Genomic DNA, 17,687 nt, shown 5'->3' with positions numbered 1-17,687 from the left:
AACCTGAAATACTATCTCCCAGGTTAAAGTCTTCAGTAAGATGAATAAAGCACTTCCTAACCTACTTTAAGATTGGCTTTTTTTTTTTTTCAGGCAACACTTTCATAGACTTCTGTAATGATAAAATCCCTGTTATTTCTTTCATACCTATGTTTGATAAAGATTCATTCACTTAAGATTTATTGAGGACCTACCATCTGTTTGGCACAATCCAAAAAAGATATAGTCCTTAACCTCATGAACCCCAATTAGTTGTAGTTACACTATTTTATAGGTCATAGTCAGCATGTGTTTCATGTACATTAATATGAGCTATGCCCTGGGAAACACAAAAAAATGAATTCAGCAAGTAATCTTTGTTTTTAAGGACTCAACCTAACATGTGTGTGTACAAAGCCCACTGCATTAAATTCAGTACTGGGAGTTATAAGAAAGTGCTCAAAGATCTCAAAAACAAAACCATTAAATGTGACTGGATATTTAAAATATTTTCAGATTGAGTTTTTTGGTACTCTAAATTCATAGTAACATGTCTTCACTTCAAGGTGTCAACGAATAACCACTGAACAGACACCACAAGGTGCCAGGCGCTGTGATGGAAACCAAGGATACAAGCTGAAAAGATACCACCCCTGATTAAGGAAGGAAACTTGACTATTTTGATACAACGGGATACATGCTCTAATGAGAGACACACAGGTGCAACTGGAGTGCAAAGAAGGAAACACCTAGGTCTGTGTGAAAGACTCCAAAAAGTTTGAAACTTTGAGGATAAACAGGCATTTGCCATTTGATCATCAAGGAGAGGGAACCAAAGGCAGAAGGAAGAATGTGCTGCAGAGCCATGAGGCAGCACGGTGGGAACAGCCAAAGGTGGGACATGGCTGGAGCATTAAATGCATGAAAGAAAAAAGCAGGAAATAAAATAGGGCTGACAAACTTGGTGGGTGGGGGCGCTTTGTAGGAAAGCTTAAGAATTCTGGAGTTGATATTTAGACTGAGGATTAGATGAAGTGCTAAAAAAAGGGTTGTGTTTTTTTGTTTTTGTCTTTGTTTTTACAAACCACTTCACTAGCAGGGTAAGGGGCAGATTAGGGTCAGACCCATCTGAGAGTAGGGAGACAGGTTAGGAAACCTTTGCAGATTGGGGGGGGGGGTGCAAAAGAAGATGAGATTTGGAATTAGAGCAGCGGCAGCTGAGAGGGAGACATGAGGCTGATAAACATATATTGCTGATAGAATCAACCAGAATTGGGAGAAGATTTACACAGTAGGTGGTATGGTAAAATGGGCAAGCTTGGCAGGACTTGTGGGTGGGGTGAAGCTAAGGAGTTGAGGATGGGTTTCTGTTTAATTTTTGCATAAACATGTATCACTTTAGAATAAAGGAAAAAGTAGATTCATTGAAAGTCTCCGAGGCTGACCCCAGTACGCCTATTGCCTATCCTTCTCTTCGCAAGCAAGGGTCTTGAAACCTATCACAGGTTATTTGGATCTATAAATTGGGCATTATGTAAAATGAAAGTTTTACAGAGAAACAAATGACAAGATTATTGGAGATTAAGAAATTTTCCTAAGGGGATATGGATAGTAAATAATGTGGTCAGGACTCAACATGGACTAGTTCTGGTACCATGTCTTTTTCCCCCCACCATATTTAAAATACCCCATCAATATCTCTAAATAGAAATGGACTGATATACATAATTGAAATATTTTTCATATACTTAACATCTTCAAATTAACTTTGATTTCTAACTTACCAAATGTCTTCGACATCAAAACGACAGCAAATTAGCTGTGCCTATTCCATATCTTACCATTGCCGAGAAACATTTCCTCGTCTCTATTTGTTTTTTTTTTCTATTGAATTACTGAGAACTTTGAAAACTCTCAAGATGTGTGAGAATGCAGTTCTAAGGATTAAATCTATGTGTATATGGTTTTAAAGAGTTTTTTTTTTTTTTAATGAAATACTTTCCCCAGTTGCCCAGGACTATGCTTAAGTGACCCTAAATATCTTTTCCAAATTTAGATTTCCAAAGACATAGTAGTCAACCTGTATTTTAAAAATCCACACCATCCCCCAGAGGAATTCAGGACCACAGATAGATTTAGGTAGGAACTGAGAAGGCAAAACTAAATAAATTAAATATACTGTTACTCACCTTATCTTTGGAGAAGCTGAAAAGTTGTTTTCTTGCAGCAAAGAATTGAACAGCTATGACACTGGCTGAGTGACCCCAAAGGACACCAACTGGCTTAGAGACAACATAAGGGTTCCAAAGGCAAACTTTTTTGTTGATGCCAGCAGTTGCTAATCAGAATAAGGGAAAAAATGGTTTTTAGAACATGAATGACCCAAACAATTTTCTTTTTTGAAATGAGTATATATTGCATATCTGTAAGTTGCTAAAACCTCTGAGAACCACTGCACCCTGCCTTGAAGGAAGGAAGATCATGTCAAGCTAACAGGGCATGAGTTCTATCACTGGAAATGGTTGAAATGGAGGGGGTAGCGTGGAAGGAGTGTGCATGAGGTGATGGGACAACACAGTCCTGTTTAGGAGGCGACCGGTAGCCCAACCAGGAGGGCAGAGAATCCCGTTTCCCAGTCCTAATGTTTCCCCCCTCTGGCTAGCACAATCTAGGAACGCAGACCAAATTACAGTTATCCTAGGAATTAGGAAGGACTAAAACAATATTTAAAGTTTCCAGATTAATAAGAGAGTGGATGGAAAAAAATTATTTCCACTGTCACATAAGTAATTGAGTATTTACAAGCACACAAACAGCAAAGTTACACTTTTGACCGGCTCTATTGAGAGAATAAGATATTTTTGAACATAAATGGGTTTCATTCAGGGAGCACATCAAGAGCAGGGGGTACAGTGGTTCTTCAGGTCTGTGGAAACTCAGCAGAGCTCTCTTTGTTTTTCTCTTGTCCAGTGCTGAGCGTAGAGCTGAGCTTCTTCCCTCTTATTTTTCCAGCACTTATGCCAGTCATCAGTGTAAAGGGGCTGAAATAATTAATCAATGAATCAATGAAATGGCTGATATTTGAGTCTCTATTAGTTCTACAATTCTCTTTGAAAGGTGGATATTGGCATATTCCTGAGTTCACATTCAAGGTGTCTTTTACCATGATTGTCAGCCATGATCATTAGGGATTTTGGAGACTCAGCCTCCTAGCTGATATCAGTATTCTATGAATGATAATTATTAAATGAGGCTTATATTAATGAGCCATGTATGTTCATTCTCTGTCACTACCCTATTAATTTTTTAATATCTCACTTTTTTTGCAATGTTTGGATTAATATGTATATCAAGCTATCTATCACCTTTCAAAATGCCATATATTTGGTTAACACCTAAAAACTTTACAGCTTATATCCTCAGCTAAAATATACTCTTTTATATCCAAAAAAGGAACTTTCATTTTAAACTAAGACTCTGATCATCTGAAAATGTTCAAAAAAAGAACTGCAGGTTGTATCCTGAGAGGGGAAAAACGTTCTACATTTTGCCATTCTCACGCATGTGTGTACGTGATAGCAGCGGTAGTGGTGGTGGTAGCAGCAGTAGCAGCAGGTAGAGCATCTGGTGGTGTCAGAAAGATGGTAAAAGAGCAGACACAACACAAAAACCATCTTCTTCCTCTATCTCATCTTACACCCTCACAACTTCTAACAAAAACACTAATGAAAGCATTGGGGCACTTTCTCATATTTTCACCCCAATGTAGTTGATACATGCTGCACGTCATAATGCATCATTATCAGACATTCTCAGGCAATAAAATGTGAGCTGTTCAAGTTGGTCTCTCTGGCAATAAAGCACAAGGTGGAGAGGCTCCCTGCATGCAAATATGCACCCCAGACTATTTATGAGGCCCTCATAGTTATCATGATTTATTTTACATACCAATTAAATTGAGCTGAGAGTGGTAATCAAAAGCATGAATGCCCTCGGCAACATTGAAGGATGTCATTTTAAGATGTTTTTTTGATTTCTCTCTCCAAGCCAGCACCATAGTGTTTGTATTGCTGGTTGTACTGGAAATGATAGCATCTAAAGATGCATTGTAAGTAACTGATAAAAAAAAAAAAAAGAAGGAGGAGGAGGAGGAGGAGGAGGAGGAGAAGGAGAAGGAGAAGAAGAAGCAGGAGAAGAAGAAGAAGAAGAAGAGAATCTTTAGTTGGTTTCCCACAAAACATGAGCAAAATAGAACTGTTTTAACACCTAACATCAAAAACAAAACCCAGATCATGATCACACAACCTGACACGTGAGGAAGACTCACTAATGAATGCTTCCCCTCTCCATTAAAGAATTCACAATGAGAAGTTACAGCTGAGTCTGCATTCAGACATTTTACCCAATCTCAAAATACCTTGAATTTTTTTTTCAATCAGAACACATGGCACGAAACAACATTAGTCAAAATAATCATATGGGATTCTAGAGACTTAAGATGAATAATTGGCCAAATTCCTAGGTTCTGCCTCTTGGGTCTGAAGCAGGCAAACAGGAGCTTAGCAGCCATCTGCTGCTCTCCAAGGTCCAGCTCATGCCCCAACCATGGTTTATTTAAGTCATGACTGGTTTAGAATGTTAGAGTGGGATTGACAGACCTCAATGCCTGGCACAAACACAGCCAGACTCGGGTAAAGAGCCTGTCCCTGTGTCCTCGATGACCCAGCACCAGATAGTGGGGAGCAAAATCCCATTCCCCGAGCAAGGAAAGTGATCTTGCTGCCTTTTGTCAGGAGGGCCTTTCCATTCCTATCAGGCTCCAAAGGCAAATAGCTCTTAACCTCTAGGAAGAATATTATCTCCTCCTCTTTTTCTCTCCATCCTTTTCTCTCATCTGTCTTTCTTCCAAAAGAGAAAAGGAGGGGAGAGAGAGAGAGGAAGGGAGAACAAAGCTAAGAGGTGATCAGATCCTATAAAAGTGAGTCCCCTAAGCCTCTCTAGGCAGTGATTAATTTCTAGGCCGTAAAGCTCCCTGAGCACCTGCTAGTCCCCTGCTGGTGCTTTACAGGAAGTAGCAACCATCTAAAGTCTGATGACAACTGTTCTCATAGGAAGCAACCTCACTGAAAACATTCCCTTTGTTTACAGAAAATGCTGAGGGTTATTGTAACTTGACGCACAGAAGCAATATTGCAAGATCTAAAGCGTATACCACCACTATAATTATATCTTCAAATCCATGGAAATTTCATAATATCATTACAGTACAATCAAAATAAAGTATTTCCACCCAGAAAATTACTTTGTCATGTGTTCTCACATTATATCCAACTATCATCTTCAGTTTTGAAGCTATAAAGGAAAACATATAAAGAAGTACATTCTGCTCTGGTATTCAAAGTATTGCTTTTCGATTTGAATCTGCAGGCTACCAAGTGACATTTATGGGCCTGTAGTGTCAATGCCTGGCACTACACATCGGAGGCTCAACAATTCACACTCTATTTCTAGACCAAGATATGACTTGTATCTGATGAGATTGTGGAATGCCAGAGCTCCTGAGAATGCCTGAGTAAAAGGTGAGGGTAAAGCCATTTCCTTAAAATCAAATTATCTGATAAATAAAAATGTTTTCCTCACTTCTTGAGGACAGCGAAGGAAATGACAGGTTATGATGAAAAAGTTTTTAAAACATCAAGCTAGGGAATGCGCTGAGCTGATAAAATAAACGGTTTGTTTTTAATACTCTCAGTGAGCTTGAAGACTGGTAGAGGAAAAATATTTTTTAAATTACTTTTAGATAATATTTTGAGGGGGGGGGAGAAAAACAACCTGATCATGTCTGTCCATTAAGATGCTCATTTTCCGTGCCACTTAGTCATCAAGAAAGGCATTAAGGGAAGTGCCATAGATCCCAGTCCTCATTTGCACTGTCAAAACGACCCTGTGTAATGGCAATTAGTTAATATGGGAAAAGAGATTTGAAAATGAAAAGTGATACCTGGAAACCAAGTAAGTAATGCTATTAGGTGAAGGTGAGGTACGCTACAGTGAGGCCACCTTGTATCTCTGCCAACAGGTAGACGCTGTAGCAGAGGAGAAAACTGGGCCATTTCCAACAAGGGACTCTTGTGATCATTTTCCAAGATTTTTTACTTTATGAGCCTTATGACTTAGGAAAACACCCCCTACCCCCCGAACTTCATTTGATGTCCTCTTGCTTGAGAGCAATTTGTTTTCAGTTGCATTTCTTATTTTGAAGTTGGAGTCCCATTCTCCGAGACCACCACAGGGCCTTCTATATTCTGAGCAACTACCATTTCAAGAGGGAAAGATAGAAAGAAGAACCCTATCTCTACCTCATTTTTAAAAGTCAAAACGCATCTAATTCTGCACCGGTAGGCACATTAAAAAGTAAGCATGCAATTAATTTAATAACTTCTCAAAATACTGATTAGACCCATGTTCATGATACAAACGAGTCTTCACCTTCCACCATGTTATTAAACAAGATGCAGGAAGAGACCTCTTTCTTCAAACCTAGGCCTCCGGCTCAAAGCTGATTTCAATTGCTTTAAACACAACGAGAGAACCAGTAGGAAGGACATGGTGTTCGAGCCAACTCAGGGATGCACCATCTTTTTGTCTGGACTCCTGGAGATGCAGGGAAATGGAACAAGGCACAAGAAGACACTAGCATCTCTTCCACACTTGGTCTCTGTCAATTGTGAAGACTTCCCAAGGAAATGCGACCTGGGAGCTCTGACACACCTCGATTCATGAGTAATTACTGATTTGGGTCTCAGTCCAAACTGATTTGTACCTTCTCCTAGCAATGGTTAAAAACAAAGGGGACAAAACACCTTTCCACATATTAAAAAAAAAATCAATGGTTTTCATAATTGGCAATTTAGTGCTCACTTTTTCAGAAGCTACACTTCTAGTCTATGATGCCCAAGGTTTCCAAGGATATTGCCTACACGAGGAGGCAATTATCTAGGACCAAGAAAAAGGAAAACTTCTCTGAGATTCAGGACATTTATGTCTTGCCACTATTGCATAAAATCTCTGTCCTTACTTTACAAGCATTTCAGAATGTAATTATTTTTCTATTAAAATATGACACAGAACCACTCAGACAAGATGAAAACATTTCTCCTTCAAAGTTTGAAATAAGAAATCGGAGCCTTATCTTAAAGCAGTAAGCTAATACTTTTAGATCTGAAACTAAGTTTTCCCTTTGACATTTCAGTTTTATAAATATTTTATCCTTAGCTTCTATGAAACATTATTACCATACTTGCTCATGTATTTCTTTCTTTCCTCAATTGTATATTCTTTCCTCACACTAAGAATAAAATCAGCCAAAATATTTCTTGAGGAGTTCTAAGAATATCAATTCATATTGCTGGGATAAAAAAATATATATATATCAAATGAAAGCAACCATTGGTTGCTTGCTCCCAGTAGGGTCAGTCTTGGGGACCAGGGAGCGTACTCACGAGTAAGCCCACTGTTCCATATTTTACTATTAAGCCTGCCCTCCTCTTTCTCCCTGCTTCCTCATTTTAGCATTTCTTTCTTTCTCCTCAGACTGAAATAACTGAGCTGCAAACAAACAGAAAAGTTGTATTTAAGCTTCTAATCTCTATTGCTAAATCTGGGAATGGGCATTTGTTCATTGGGTAGCACTGAAGTGGATCCTCTTTTCAGAGGTACTTTGAGCTTCAAATCTAAAATTTGAAATAAAAGAAAATCTTATAAAGATTCCTTACCTTTCTATACTTTCTCCTATTCCAATTATCTTCTCTATTCATTTTCCTCAATATCCATTCATATGGTATTATTAAACTATACATTATTTTTAATGTTTTTACCCCAAACACTTCTTTAACCATAAATAACCTTCTATTTTAAAAAAATAATATCTATTAATATGTAGCAAGATTTCTTTTGGTATATTTCTTTCCTTTTGCAATATTTTTCAATAGTATTTATCCAATGTCTTAGTCTATTCAGGCTGCTATAATAAAACACAGGCTGGGGGGCTGGCTTAAACAACAAACATTTGTTTTTCACAGTTTTGGAGACTGGGAAGTCCAACATCAAAGTGTTGACAGAGTCAATGTCTGCTAAGGGCACATTTTGTGGATCATAGGTGGCCTAATTCTTGCTGTGTCCTCACATAGGGAAGAAGTGAGAGACTCTCTGTGGTCTCTTATAAGATATGAATCCTATTCTCTCTGTTCATGAGAGAGTCCTCCAGTCCTCCAAACTCTCATGAATAGGATTCTCCAGGCCTCCAAATGCTTCAGACCTAACCACCTCCCAAAGGCACTATCTTCTTACACCATCATATTGGGGTTAGAATTTCAACATGATTTGGGGAGGGGACATAAACATTTAGTCCATAACATTCTGTCCCTCCCCCCATCCACGCCCTTCTCGAATGCAAATTACATCCCAAAAGTCTCAAAAAATCTTAACTGTCTCCAGAATCAACTCCAAAATTTAAGTTCAAAGTCTCATCTAGGGATCCCTGGGTGGCGCAGCGGTTTAGCGCCTGCCTTTGGCCCAGGGCACGATCCTGGAGACCCGGGATCGAATCCCACATCGGGCTCCCGGTGCATGGAGCCTGCTTCTCCCTCTGCCTGTGTCTCTGCCTCTCTCTCTCTCTGTGTGTGTGACTATCATAAATAAATAAAAATTAAAAAAAAAAAAAAGTCTCATCTAAATCAGATATAGGTAATGCCTGAGATACAATTCATCCTGAGGAACATTCCTTTCTAAGCTGTGAACTTAGGAAATCAAACAAGTTGTGTGTGTTTCCCAAAAAGGGGATAGGACTGGCATGTGATAGGCATTCCCATTCCAACAGGGAGTGATAGGAAAGAAAAGAGGGGTAATAGATGCTAAGTAAAGACAAAGCCTAACAGGGAAAACTCCATTAAACCTTAATAGCCAAGAATAATCCTCTCTGGTTTGATGCTCTGCCTTCTAAATCCACTGGAATGGCAGTGTTGCCTCCATGGCTCGATGGGTGCTCGATGGGTCCGTACTGCACAGTGGCCCCACCCATGCTGCAGCTTTCTGATGTGACCCACTGTTGTCCTGGCTTCTCTGCGCATGGCCACACCATGTCTCTCTGCAGAGTCCTCATCCCTTAGGACCTAAGTTGAGGCTGTCTGCCCTTCAAGAACCAGAGAGGCAGCCTCATCCTTTGAGACTGCCTTTGCAACATCTCAGAAGAAAACAAACAGGAACTTGTAGACCTAGAAATAAAATCTAACTAACCTAAAACACAGTGATTTAAAACAAATTTTTAAAAGACTGAATAAAAATGTATAAAGCCTACATAACTTGTAAAATAATATGAAACATCTAAGATACACATAACAAGAGTCCCAGAAAAAAAAGTGGAGGGGACTGAAAATTTTGGGACAGAAAATTTTGGAAAAAAATAACAATAGAAAAATTTCCAAATTTAATGAAAATCACAGAACCATACATTCAAGAATCTCAATCAATTCCAAGCAGCATTCTCTTTCTCTCTTCTCTCTCTCTCTCTCACACACACACACAGAAAACCAAAGCATATCACAAGTAAATTGCTTAAAATCGGTGAGAAAGGGAAAATCTGACAAAACGTTGTACCGTGTGTTATAGTAGATACTAAAGAGAATAAAGGACATATTGTATGTCCTAAGAAGATTGTTTTAGTTTTCAGTTTATGTATACTTGTGGTTTGCATGTGAGGCATCCAGATTTTCTCTAAGTTTGAAGGAATTATGACAGGCAGGTAGGTACAGAAACTTTTAGGATTGTTTCACAGATTGAGCAGTATCTGAAAGCAAGATTCTTAAGAAGCCAGGAGCAAAGCTCAAATTGAGAACCATGCAAGTCATGCAAGGAAAAGTTCATCTGAATTAGATAGAAGAGACAAAGTAAAGAGTTTGATAAAGGTAAGGAAGGCTTCAGAACAATATTGGCAAGAAAAGACTCTTCTTTGGTGGCAGGATTTGGAATATCTCAGAATAAGGATTTCTTCAGAGGTAGTCCACATTGAGAAGAATCTGAGTATTACGCCCAAGAGGGCATCTGTGATCTGCAAATAGAACATTCTCCTCCCAGAAACTGAGGTCTTTGTAGGACATTCTAAAATGGCTCGTCATTCCACATTTTCAGATTTCAAATCCCAAAGACTCCTGTTTCAGAAGGTTGTTTAAACTTCATTCTCTACTTTGTCATTTCTACTTTCTCATGCTCAAAAGCCTTCTAACCAGTCTGATTGCAGTTTCTTTCTTTGTCCTCTAACCTATGCCATACAGAACAACCAAACAAACCTTTCCTAAATGCTGTGTGCATCAGGTCTTTCCAAGTGTCCTGAAAAATACACAACACACACACACACACACACACACACACACACACACACTATGGAATCCTACTCAGCAATAAAAAAGAATGAGACCTTCCAACTGATAACAACATGGATGGACCTAGAGGGTATTATACTAAGTGAAATAAATCAGACAGGGAAAGAAAATACCATATGATTCTACTAATATGTGGAACATAAAAAACAAAACAAACAAATAAACAAAAAGCAAAAATAAACTCATAAAAACAGAGAACAAATAGATGCTTGCTGAGGGTGAGGGATGGGTAAAATGGACGAAGGAGAGTGGGGAAATATAGGCTTCCAGTTCTGGAGTGAGTAAGTCATGGAATAAAAGATACAGCAGAGGGAATAACGTCAAAGATAACGTAACAGCATTGGATGGTGACAGATGGTAGCTCTACTTGTGAGCACAGCATAACATGGGGGCTTGTGGAATGACTATGCTGCACACATGAAACTAATGCAACATTGTACGTCAACTCTACTTGGATTACTATGCTTGTTTGGAAGCAGCTGCAATAGCTCTGTACAGTTTCTAGTACTGTGATTCTCATTCCCATGTTATACAAACATAACACATAATTTTGTGCTTGTGACACATAGCAGATAACCAAAAAATATCATCTTTTGTTCCACATTCAATATAAGAAAGTTCTGGTTTCCCACAGATGCTGTTTTATAACACGATCCTATCACACAGAGAGCTACTGCTCAAGTACTCTAGATCAGAGGACCTCAGTCATTATACCAACAAAAAAAAGGGGAAAAAGAAAATTGAGATCCATTTTGAAGACAGTCAAACTAATATACCTTCATGAAAACATGAAGAAAATAAAGGATTGGTTTTGAGGCAACTTGTTACATTCTCTCACTAAGCAGCCCGGGATGTAACTAGGGGACATTTTTAGGATCAGAGTTGGGTTGAAGTTAAATGGATTCTGTGACAATTTTCTCTCTTCTCTTGAGATGTCTTGAGTGCACAGTTCACCTGAATTAATTGCATTAAATTTTAGAAGGAAAGAAAAGAGAGAAAGAATTTCTGCTAGTTTGCAGGAGCTAACAGACGGCCCAGGCCAAAACCTCCAGAGAACCAATTATTGGTTTCGAGACTAACATTTTGTGGGGAACATTTTCATCAAAGAATATAAATGTAGAAGTTGAAGGTGACTAATCTTTCATTACCATTCAAATTCAGTACCTTGCCTGACCCAATCTCCATGATGAAGATTATGCTGTAATGTATAGCAACACTTGTGATATCCAGAGAGCAGTTCCTCCCAGCTAAGGGTCACCATGGCTTCTTCATCCTCATGTGCACTAGCAGGACGCTCAAACAGGGAAATCAAGGCTGTGGTGAAAGCAATTGCTTGAACCTTAAGAGAGATGTTGAAAGGAAAACAAATATGGAGAGTGTAATTGCTGCAAAACATTCTATGTTCCTTAAGATTAATAAGGAGCAATATTGAATTAATGGGAGTTTCCTCAATATTATTTAAAGGATGCAGGCAGCAATAGCAAAAGACAGAACAACTACAATGTTGGTAAAGCAATTACCAAGGGCAGTTCATTATTTGCTTTTACGATACGTTTGTTATTAAAAACACAGAGAATGCAAAGCTTTCACAATTAGGAAAGGAAACTGTTCAAATTAGACTACTGCAGAGTTCATGGGCATATTCTCGTGTCATTTAGCAAGTAATACTCTTTCAGCAGCTGAGCAGAATGTGATAGGAAGATGAATCACAGTATCCAATGTCTGGGTTTTTGTGCTGCCCTCTGGAATGCATCTATCCCTTTGTTACCCGATACAGGAAATAAGCACTGCCCAGGAGGTCAGTACAGAGGAGCCTTTTGAATGAAAATCAGAATAATTAATTTGAAAGAGTTATAAGAGATAACTTTTAGGCATTTGATAATTGATGCTTATTAAAATTTGGACCTAATAAATTAAGCATCCTATAGTGAAAAAAATTGCTTTTTTTTTCTAAATAATGAAAATGAGACTCTACATAGGCAAGAAAACCACACGAAGGTTGTCTTTCATAAGCAAGAAAAGGAACTGTGACATAATCCGTCTTGTCCATGTTCAGCGTGTGTGGCCTTCTAATCTGTAACATAGTTCAGTTCAGAGGTCACTCTCTTTGCATTCTATTTCTATACTGAGCTACAATTTGATGATTAAATCCATAGTTCAATCTTCCCTTTCCTCACTTACCTTTCCAGTTATGTCCCCAAAAGAAAGAACTGATTTGTTGGCATCAAGGGGATCATACCAATATTCCATACAAATTGGTGTTCCTTTCAGGCCTTGAAGTTTATACTGACAAGGAAATTCTCCTTTGGACAGCAGATCATAGAAACAAATCTCTTTACTGGTAAAAGCCACTGCTATCTAAAGTAGGAAATAGAAAATCAGAAAGTATTTCTGATGAATTTTGTGAAATTGGTATAGAAAGACGACATGCAAATCTTAGCACCAAAGCAGACACTGTTCCCTGAGGGTCATTGACAGTATCACAAAAACATAGCATGGTGGCACAAGTGCACTTTATTCTAACTTTGGAGGCTAGCCAAGAAAAGAATTTTTCCCATTAAAGGCATTTGAACATACTTTCTTCTGTATCCCCACTTCACACACCTGCCAACCTCTTCCATCCATGGGAGACGAGATGATTAATCACATAGGAAAGACAAAGACAGAGGGCTACAGAATCACAAAGTCATTCCAGAAGCTTTACAAACCATGTTTTCAAAGCAAGCAGAGGCTTTCACAAAAATCAGTTGATGAAAACTCTGTAAGTAGCATTCATAAGGCAGATAAAATCCCAAAACCACTTTTAAAAGGGTCAATAAATTTGGTGATAAAATTGACAAAACTTTACTAAACTAACCCAAGATTTAAAAAAAAAAAAGAGTGAAAATACACATTACTAAAATCAGAAATAAAAAAATATACTTTACTAACGACCTGATAGAAATAAGAAAGTATCGTAAACAATGGAAAGCCAACAAAGTAGGTAACCTAGAAGAAAGTCCTAGGCGAATTTCTGGAAACAAAAATATTACCTAAACTAACTGAAGACCAAATAGAAAATCTCAGCAGACACATAGTAAGTAAAACAACTGAGTTAGTAATCAAAAAAAAAAAAAATTCTCACAAAGAAAATCCCAGGCCCAGATGGCTCCACTAATAAATGCAATCAAACATTTAAAGAATTGACACCAATGCTTTTCAAACTGTTTCAAAAAAAAGAAAGAAAAAGAAGAAAGAAAGAAAGAAAGAAAGAAAGAAAGAAAGAAAGAAAGAAAGAAAGAAAGAAAGAAAGAAAGAAAATACTTCCCAAATCACTTAATGAAACCAGTACTATCTTATGACTAAAACCACACAAAGACATAAGAAAACTGCAGATCCATATCCCTAATGAATGTAAAAATCATCAATTAAATACTTGTAAAGAGAATCCAACAACATATAAAAAAAGATTACATACCATGACCAGTTAAGATTTATGCCAGAATTCAAGACTACCTTAACATACAAATATCAATCAATGTAATCTACTATATTAATAAGGTACAAAAACTGTATGATTATCTCAGTAGATACCAAAAAAGCATTATGGACAAAAATCCAACACATTTTCATGAAAAAAAAAAGCTCAATAAATCAAGAACAGAAGGAAACTTCTTCAACCTGATATATACAAAAACCCCAAAGCTGCTAGAATATTTAATGCTAGAAAACTGAATGTGTTCTCCCTAAGATCAGGAACATGATGAGGATGTTCACTCTCACCACTACTATTCAACACCACGGTGGAGTTCCCAGAAAGGGAAACTAGGCAAGAAAAATAAATAAAATAAAAGCATCCAGTTGGGAAAGGAAGAAGTTAGACTGTCTTCAGTAGACAATATGACCTTAAACATAGAAAATCCTAAAATAACAACAAAAAAATGATGAAAACCAATAAATGAGTTCAGTGAAGTTGCAGGACATAAGGTCATTTTTTAAAAATCTACCGTATTTCTATACACTAGCAATGAACAACCTGAAAATGACACTATCAAAAGCAGTGTTAGAGGGACACCTGGGTGGCTCAGTGGTTGAGCGTCTGCCTTCGACTCAGGGCATGAACCCAGTATCCAGGATTGAGTCCCGCATCAGGCTCCCTGCAGGGAGCCTGCTTCTCCCTCTGCCTGTGTCTCTGCCCCACCCTCTCTGTCTCTCATGAATAAATAATAAATCTTTAAAAAAAAAAAAGCAGTGTTCAGAAAATATGAATGCAAATGCTGTGATTAGTATGTTATGATACAGTATTTGTAAATTATCTACCTGATAAATGTATATCTAGGATATATAAAGAACTCCCAAAACTCAACATAATAGATCCAAAAAAAATGGGCAAAAGATTTGAACAAACACTTTACTGAAGAAGATATACAGGTAACAAATCAGTATATGAAAATACATTCAGTATTATTAGTCATAAGGGAAATGTGAATTAAAACCACAGTCAGATAAAATACAAACCTAGTGATACCACTAAATTAAGAGGGGTAAAAAACCCTGATCAGATCAAATGTTGGTAAGGATGTGCTATATCTATGTAATGAAATATTACACAAGGATAAAAAAGATAAACTACTGATGTATCTGAAAATAATTGAGCCAAGTTAAAGAAGTCAGACCAAAAAGGGTACGCACTGTATGATGTCAACTGTATAGGAATCTAGGAAATGCTAACTATTATATAGTGACAGCATATCAGTAGTGACCTGACGAGACATGGGAGGGACTGGACAAAAGGGCATGAGGAAACTTTTGAGGGTGACAAGTGTGTTCATTGTCTTCATTGTACCATTGATTTTTCACAATATATAAATGTATTAAAATCGATCAACTTGGGTGCTTTTAATATGTGCAGTGCAAGCAGCAATGTCCACAATAGCCACACTGTGGAAGGAGCCTCGGTGTCCATCGAAAGATGATGGATAAAGAAGATGTGGTCTATGTATACAATGGAATATTCCTCAGCCATTAGAAACGACAAATACCCACCATTTGCTTCAATGTGGATGGAACTGGAGGGTATTATGCTGAGTGAAGTAAGTCAATCGGAGAAGGACAAACATTATATGTTCTCATTCATTTGGGGAATATAAATAATAGTGAAAGGGAATAGAAGGGAAGGGAGAAGAAATGGGTAGGAAATATCAGAAAGGGAGACAGAACATGAAGACTCCTAACTCTGGGAAATGAACTAGGGGTGGTGGAAGGGGAGGAGGGCGGGGGATGGGGGTGAGTGGGTGACGGGCACTGGGGGGGGGGGGCACTTGACCAGATGAGCACTGTATGTTGGCAAATTGAACACCAGTAAAAATAAATTTATTATTAAAAAAAATATGTGCAGTGCACTTTGTGTAATCATATCTCAGTAAAGCTACTTGAGAAAAGAAGAAAAAAAAGCAACATTCCTTAAACTTCTATGTAGACTAAGTGCAAAGGAAAGGCTAAGATTTAGTTATCAATCCTGGAGTGAAGCAAAAATGCAATATAATCATCACATAATATAACAAGACAAATATTACATGATAATAAGACAATAGAATGCTGCACACGATATAAAAGAAAAGCTGGGCCTGAACTATGTTGTAATCCACAGTCAGCATCAGCACCAGATCCTTAGCAAGAAGGAACATCAGCGGCCACTCTAGAGGCAGCAAAGACTGAGACGCAGGTTCTGAAATCAGCCTGCCTCTGTTTACACATCTTGCAACACTGATTACATGCTGTGTGACCAGGGCCAAATTCTACAACCTCTCTTTGCCTAGTCTCTCACTCTTAAAGTGAATAATAGCCACTTCATGGTGATCTTGAGAAGATAAAGAGAGCAGGGCATGTCACATAGGAAGCTGATGATGATGATGATGATGATTCTTTATGTTCAAGACATTAGAGCATACCATTCCCCACTAAAAAGAACTTGGGTCTTTGGAGAAATGGCTGATTCGGGGTCTGGCACAATAAATATGCAACATGATCCTGGAACATCTTGTCACACCAAAAAGCAAAGAAGCTTTCAAAGACTAATACTGTTATACCAGACAAGACTCAGAAGCTGACTTGTATTCATCCCAGTGTCCAAAGATAGCACAATTTTAAGGATGGGCTAATAACTCAGTGGGCTGAAACAACTCAAATTGTTTAAGCTCATGAGGTTTTTTTTTTGTAATGATATTGATAACAATGATGATAGTAGCTCTCATTTTTCATCTTTAGCGGATTTTGATGCTGGTAAATAAAAGTAAAGAATTAGTCATTTATCTGGCCTTTGGTCTATGATTAGTACTACATTCTAACTAAATAATTGACAAAGGACATTTCTTTTTATAAAGGTATTGCAGTTTATAAAGGAAGAGGAAATGATGGAATCAGAATGCCATCATCTTGCAACCCCTAAACGACCTGATAGATCAAGGAATATTCAGCAATAAATGCTAATATCCCAAGAAGAAAGAGAATAGGCATTTTGCGCCTTCTGATTGAGGAACACCTATTTCAGAAAAAAACATCCTGAAACTGATCAAGGTAGATCAAGATTATCGATATATTGGAAATATAGATAACTAGTAAATATGCCAAGTAACCCTATCTAAATATGGCCTGCAAAGTCTAGACTGTGGGAAACTGTAAAGGACAAACATCTAGTTTCTTTAACAAAAACAACAACAGCTGTTTTGCCAAATAATGCAAGAATAAAGAAGAGATGGAGAAAAACATGTAGATTAAAAGAGACCTATCAACAATTCACAACAGTTTGGACCTTATTCAGATCTTGATTCAAACAAATTATCAAAAAAGAAATTACTAGACTGTTAAGAGTATAAGACAAGAAAGTATGTACATGACTGGATATTTGATGATAGTAAGGAACTGTTATAATTAATATTAAATATGATAGCAGTATTATGGCTATGCTAAAATGGGAGACTTTTTATAATATGAAATATTTCCATATTAAATAATTGCATGTTTTGGGTCTCAAAAGAGGGGAGATTTAGATGAAACTAGGTTGGCTGTGAATTGGAAATAGTTAAGGGTAGTAATTGGTTCTTAATACTATTATCTCTGCTTATGGAAGCATTTAAAAATCTTCATAGTAAAGCTTACCGTCTGCTGAATATAAAATACTAGAATATGGATTCTTTAAATTTCTTCATCCTTCCCTCACAAACTTATTTTCACTTTGAATATGCTATCTTGCTCATAGGTAGAGTCACATAAGGCTATTTTTGTACTTTGTGG

At 37.6% G+C, this 17,687-nt stretch overlaps 1 protein-coding gene across 2 annotated transcripts in view; it reads right to left on the bottom strand.

Moving 5' to 3' along the window:
* WDR49 (WD repeat domain 49) overlaps positions 1-17,687 on the bottom strand; it is a 161,194-nt gene that overhangs the window by 121,578 nt on the left and 21,929 nt on the right. For both annotated transcript variants that reach the window (XM_041731884.1, XM_041731885.1), the window contains exons 3-6: positions 12,597-12,773; positions 11,580-11,754; positions 3,928-4,095; positions 2,169-2,317 (exon numbers count right to left, since the gene is read on the bottom strand). In XM_041731884.1, the coding sequence (XP_041587818.1) occupies positions 2,169-2,317; positions 3,928-4,095; positions 11,580-11,754; positions 12,597-12,773 (669 nt within the window). The remainder of the gene's footprint in view (positions 1-2,168; positions 2,318-3,927; positions 4,096-11,579; positions 11,755-12,596; positions 12,774-17,687) is intronic.

Source organism: Vulpes lagopus, chromosome 17 (assembly GCF_018345385.1).
Source record: "Vulpes lagopus strain Blue_001 chromosome 17, ASM1834538v1, whole genome shotgun sequence".
Lineage (NCBI taxonomy): Eukaryota > Metazoa > Chordata > Mammalia > Carnivora > Canidae > Vulpes > Vulpes lagopus.
This window is presented reverse-complemented; position numbering and strand designations above follow the sequence as displayed.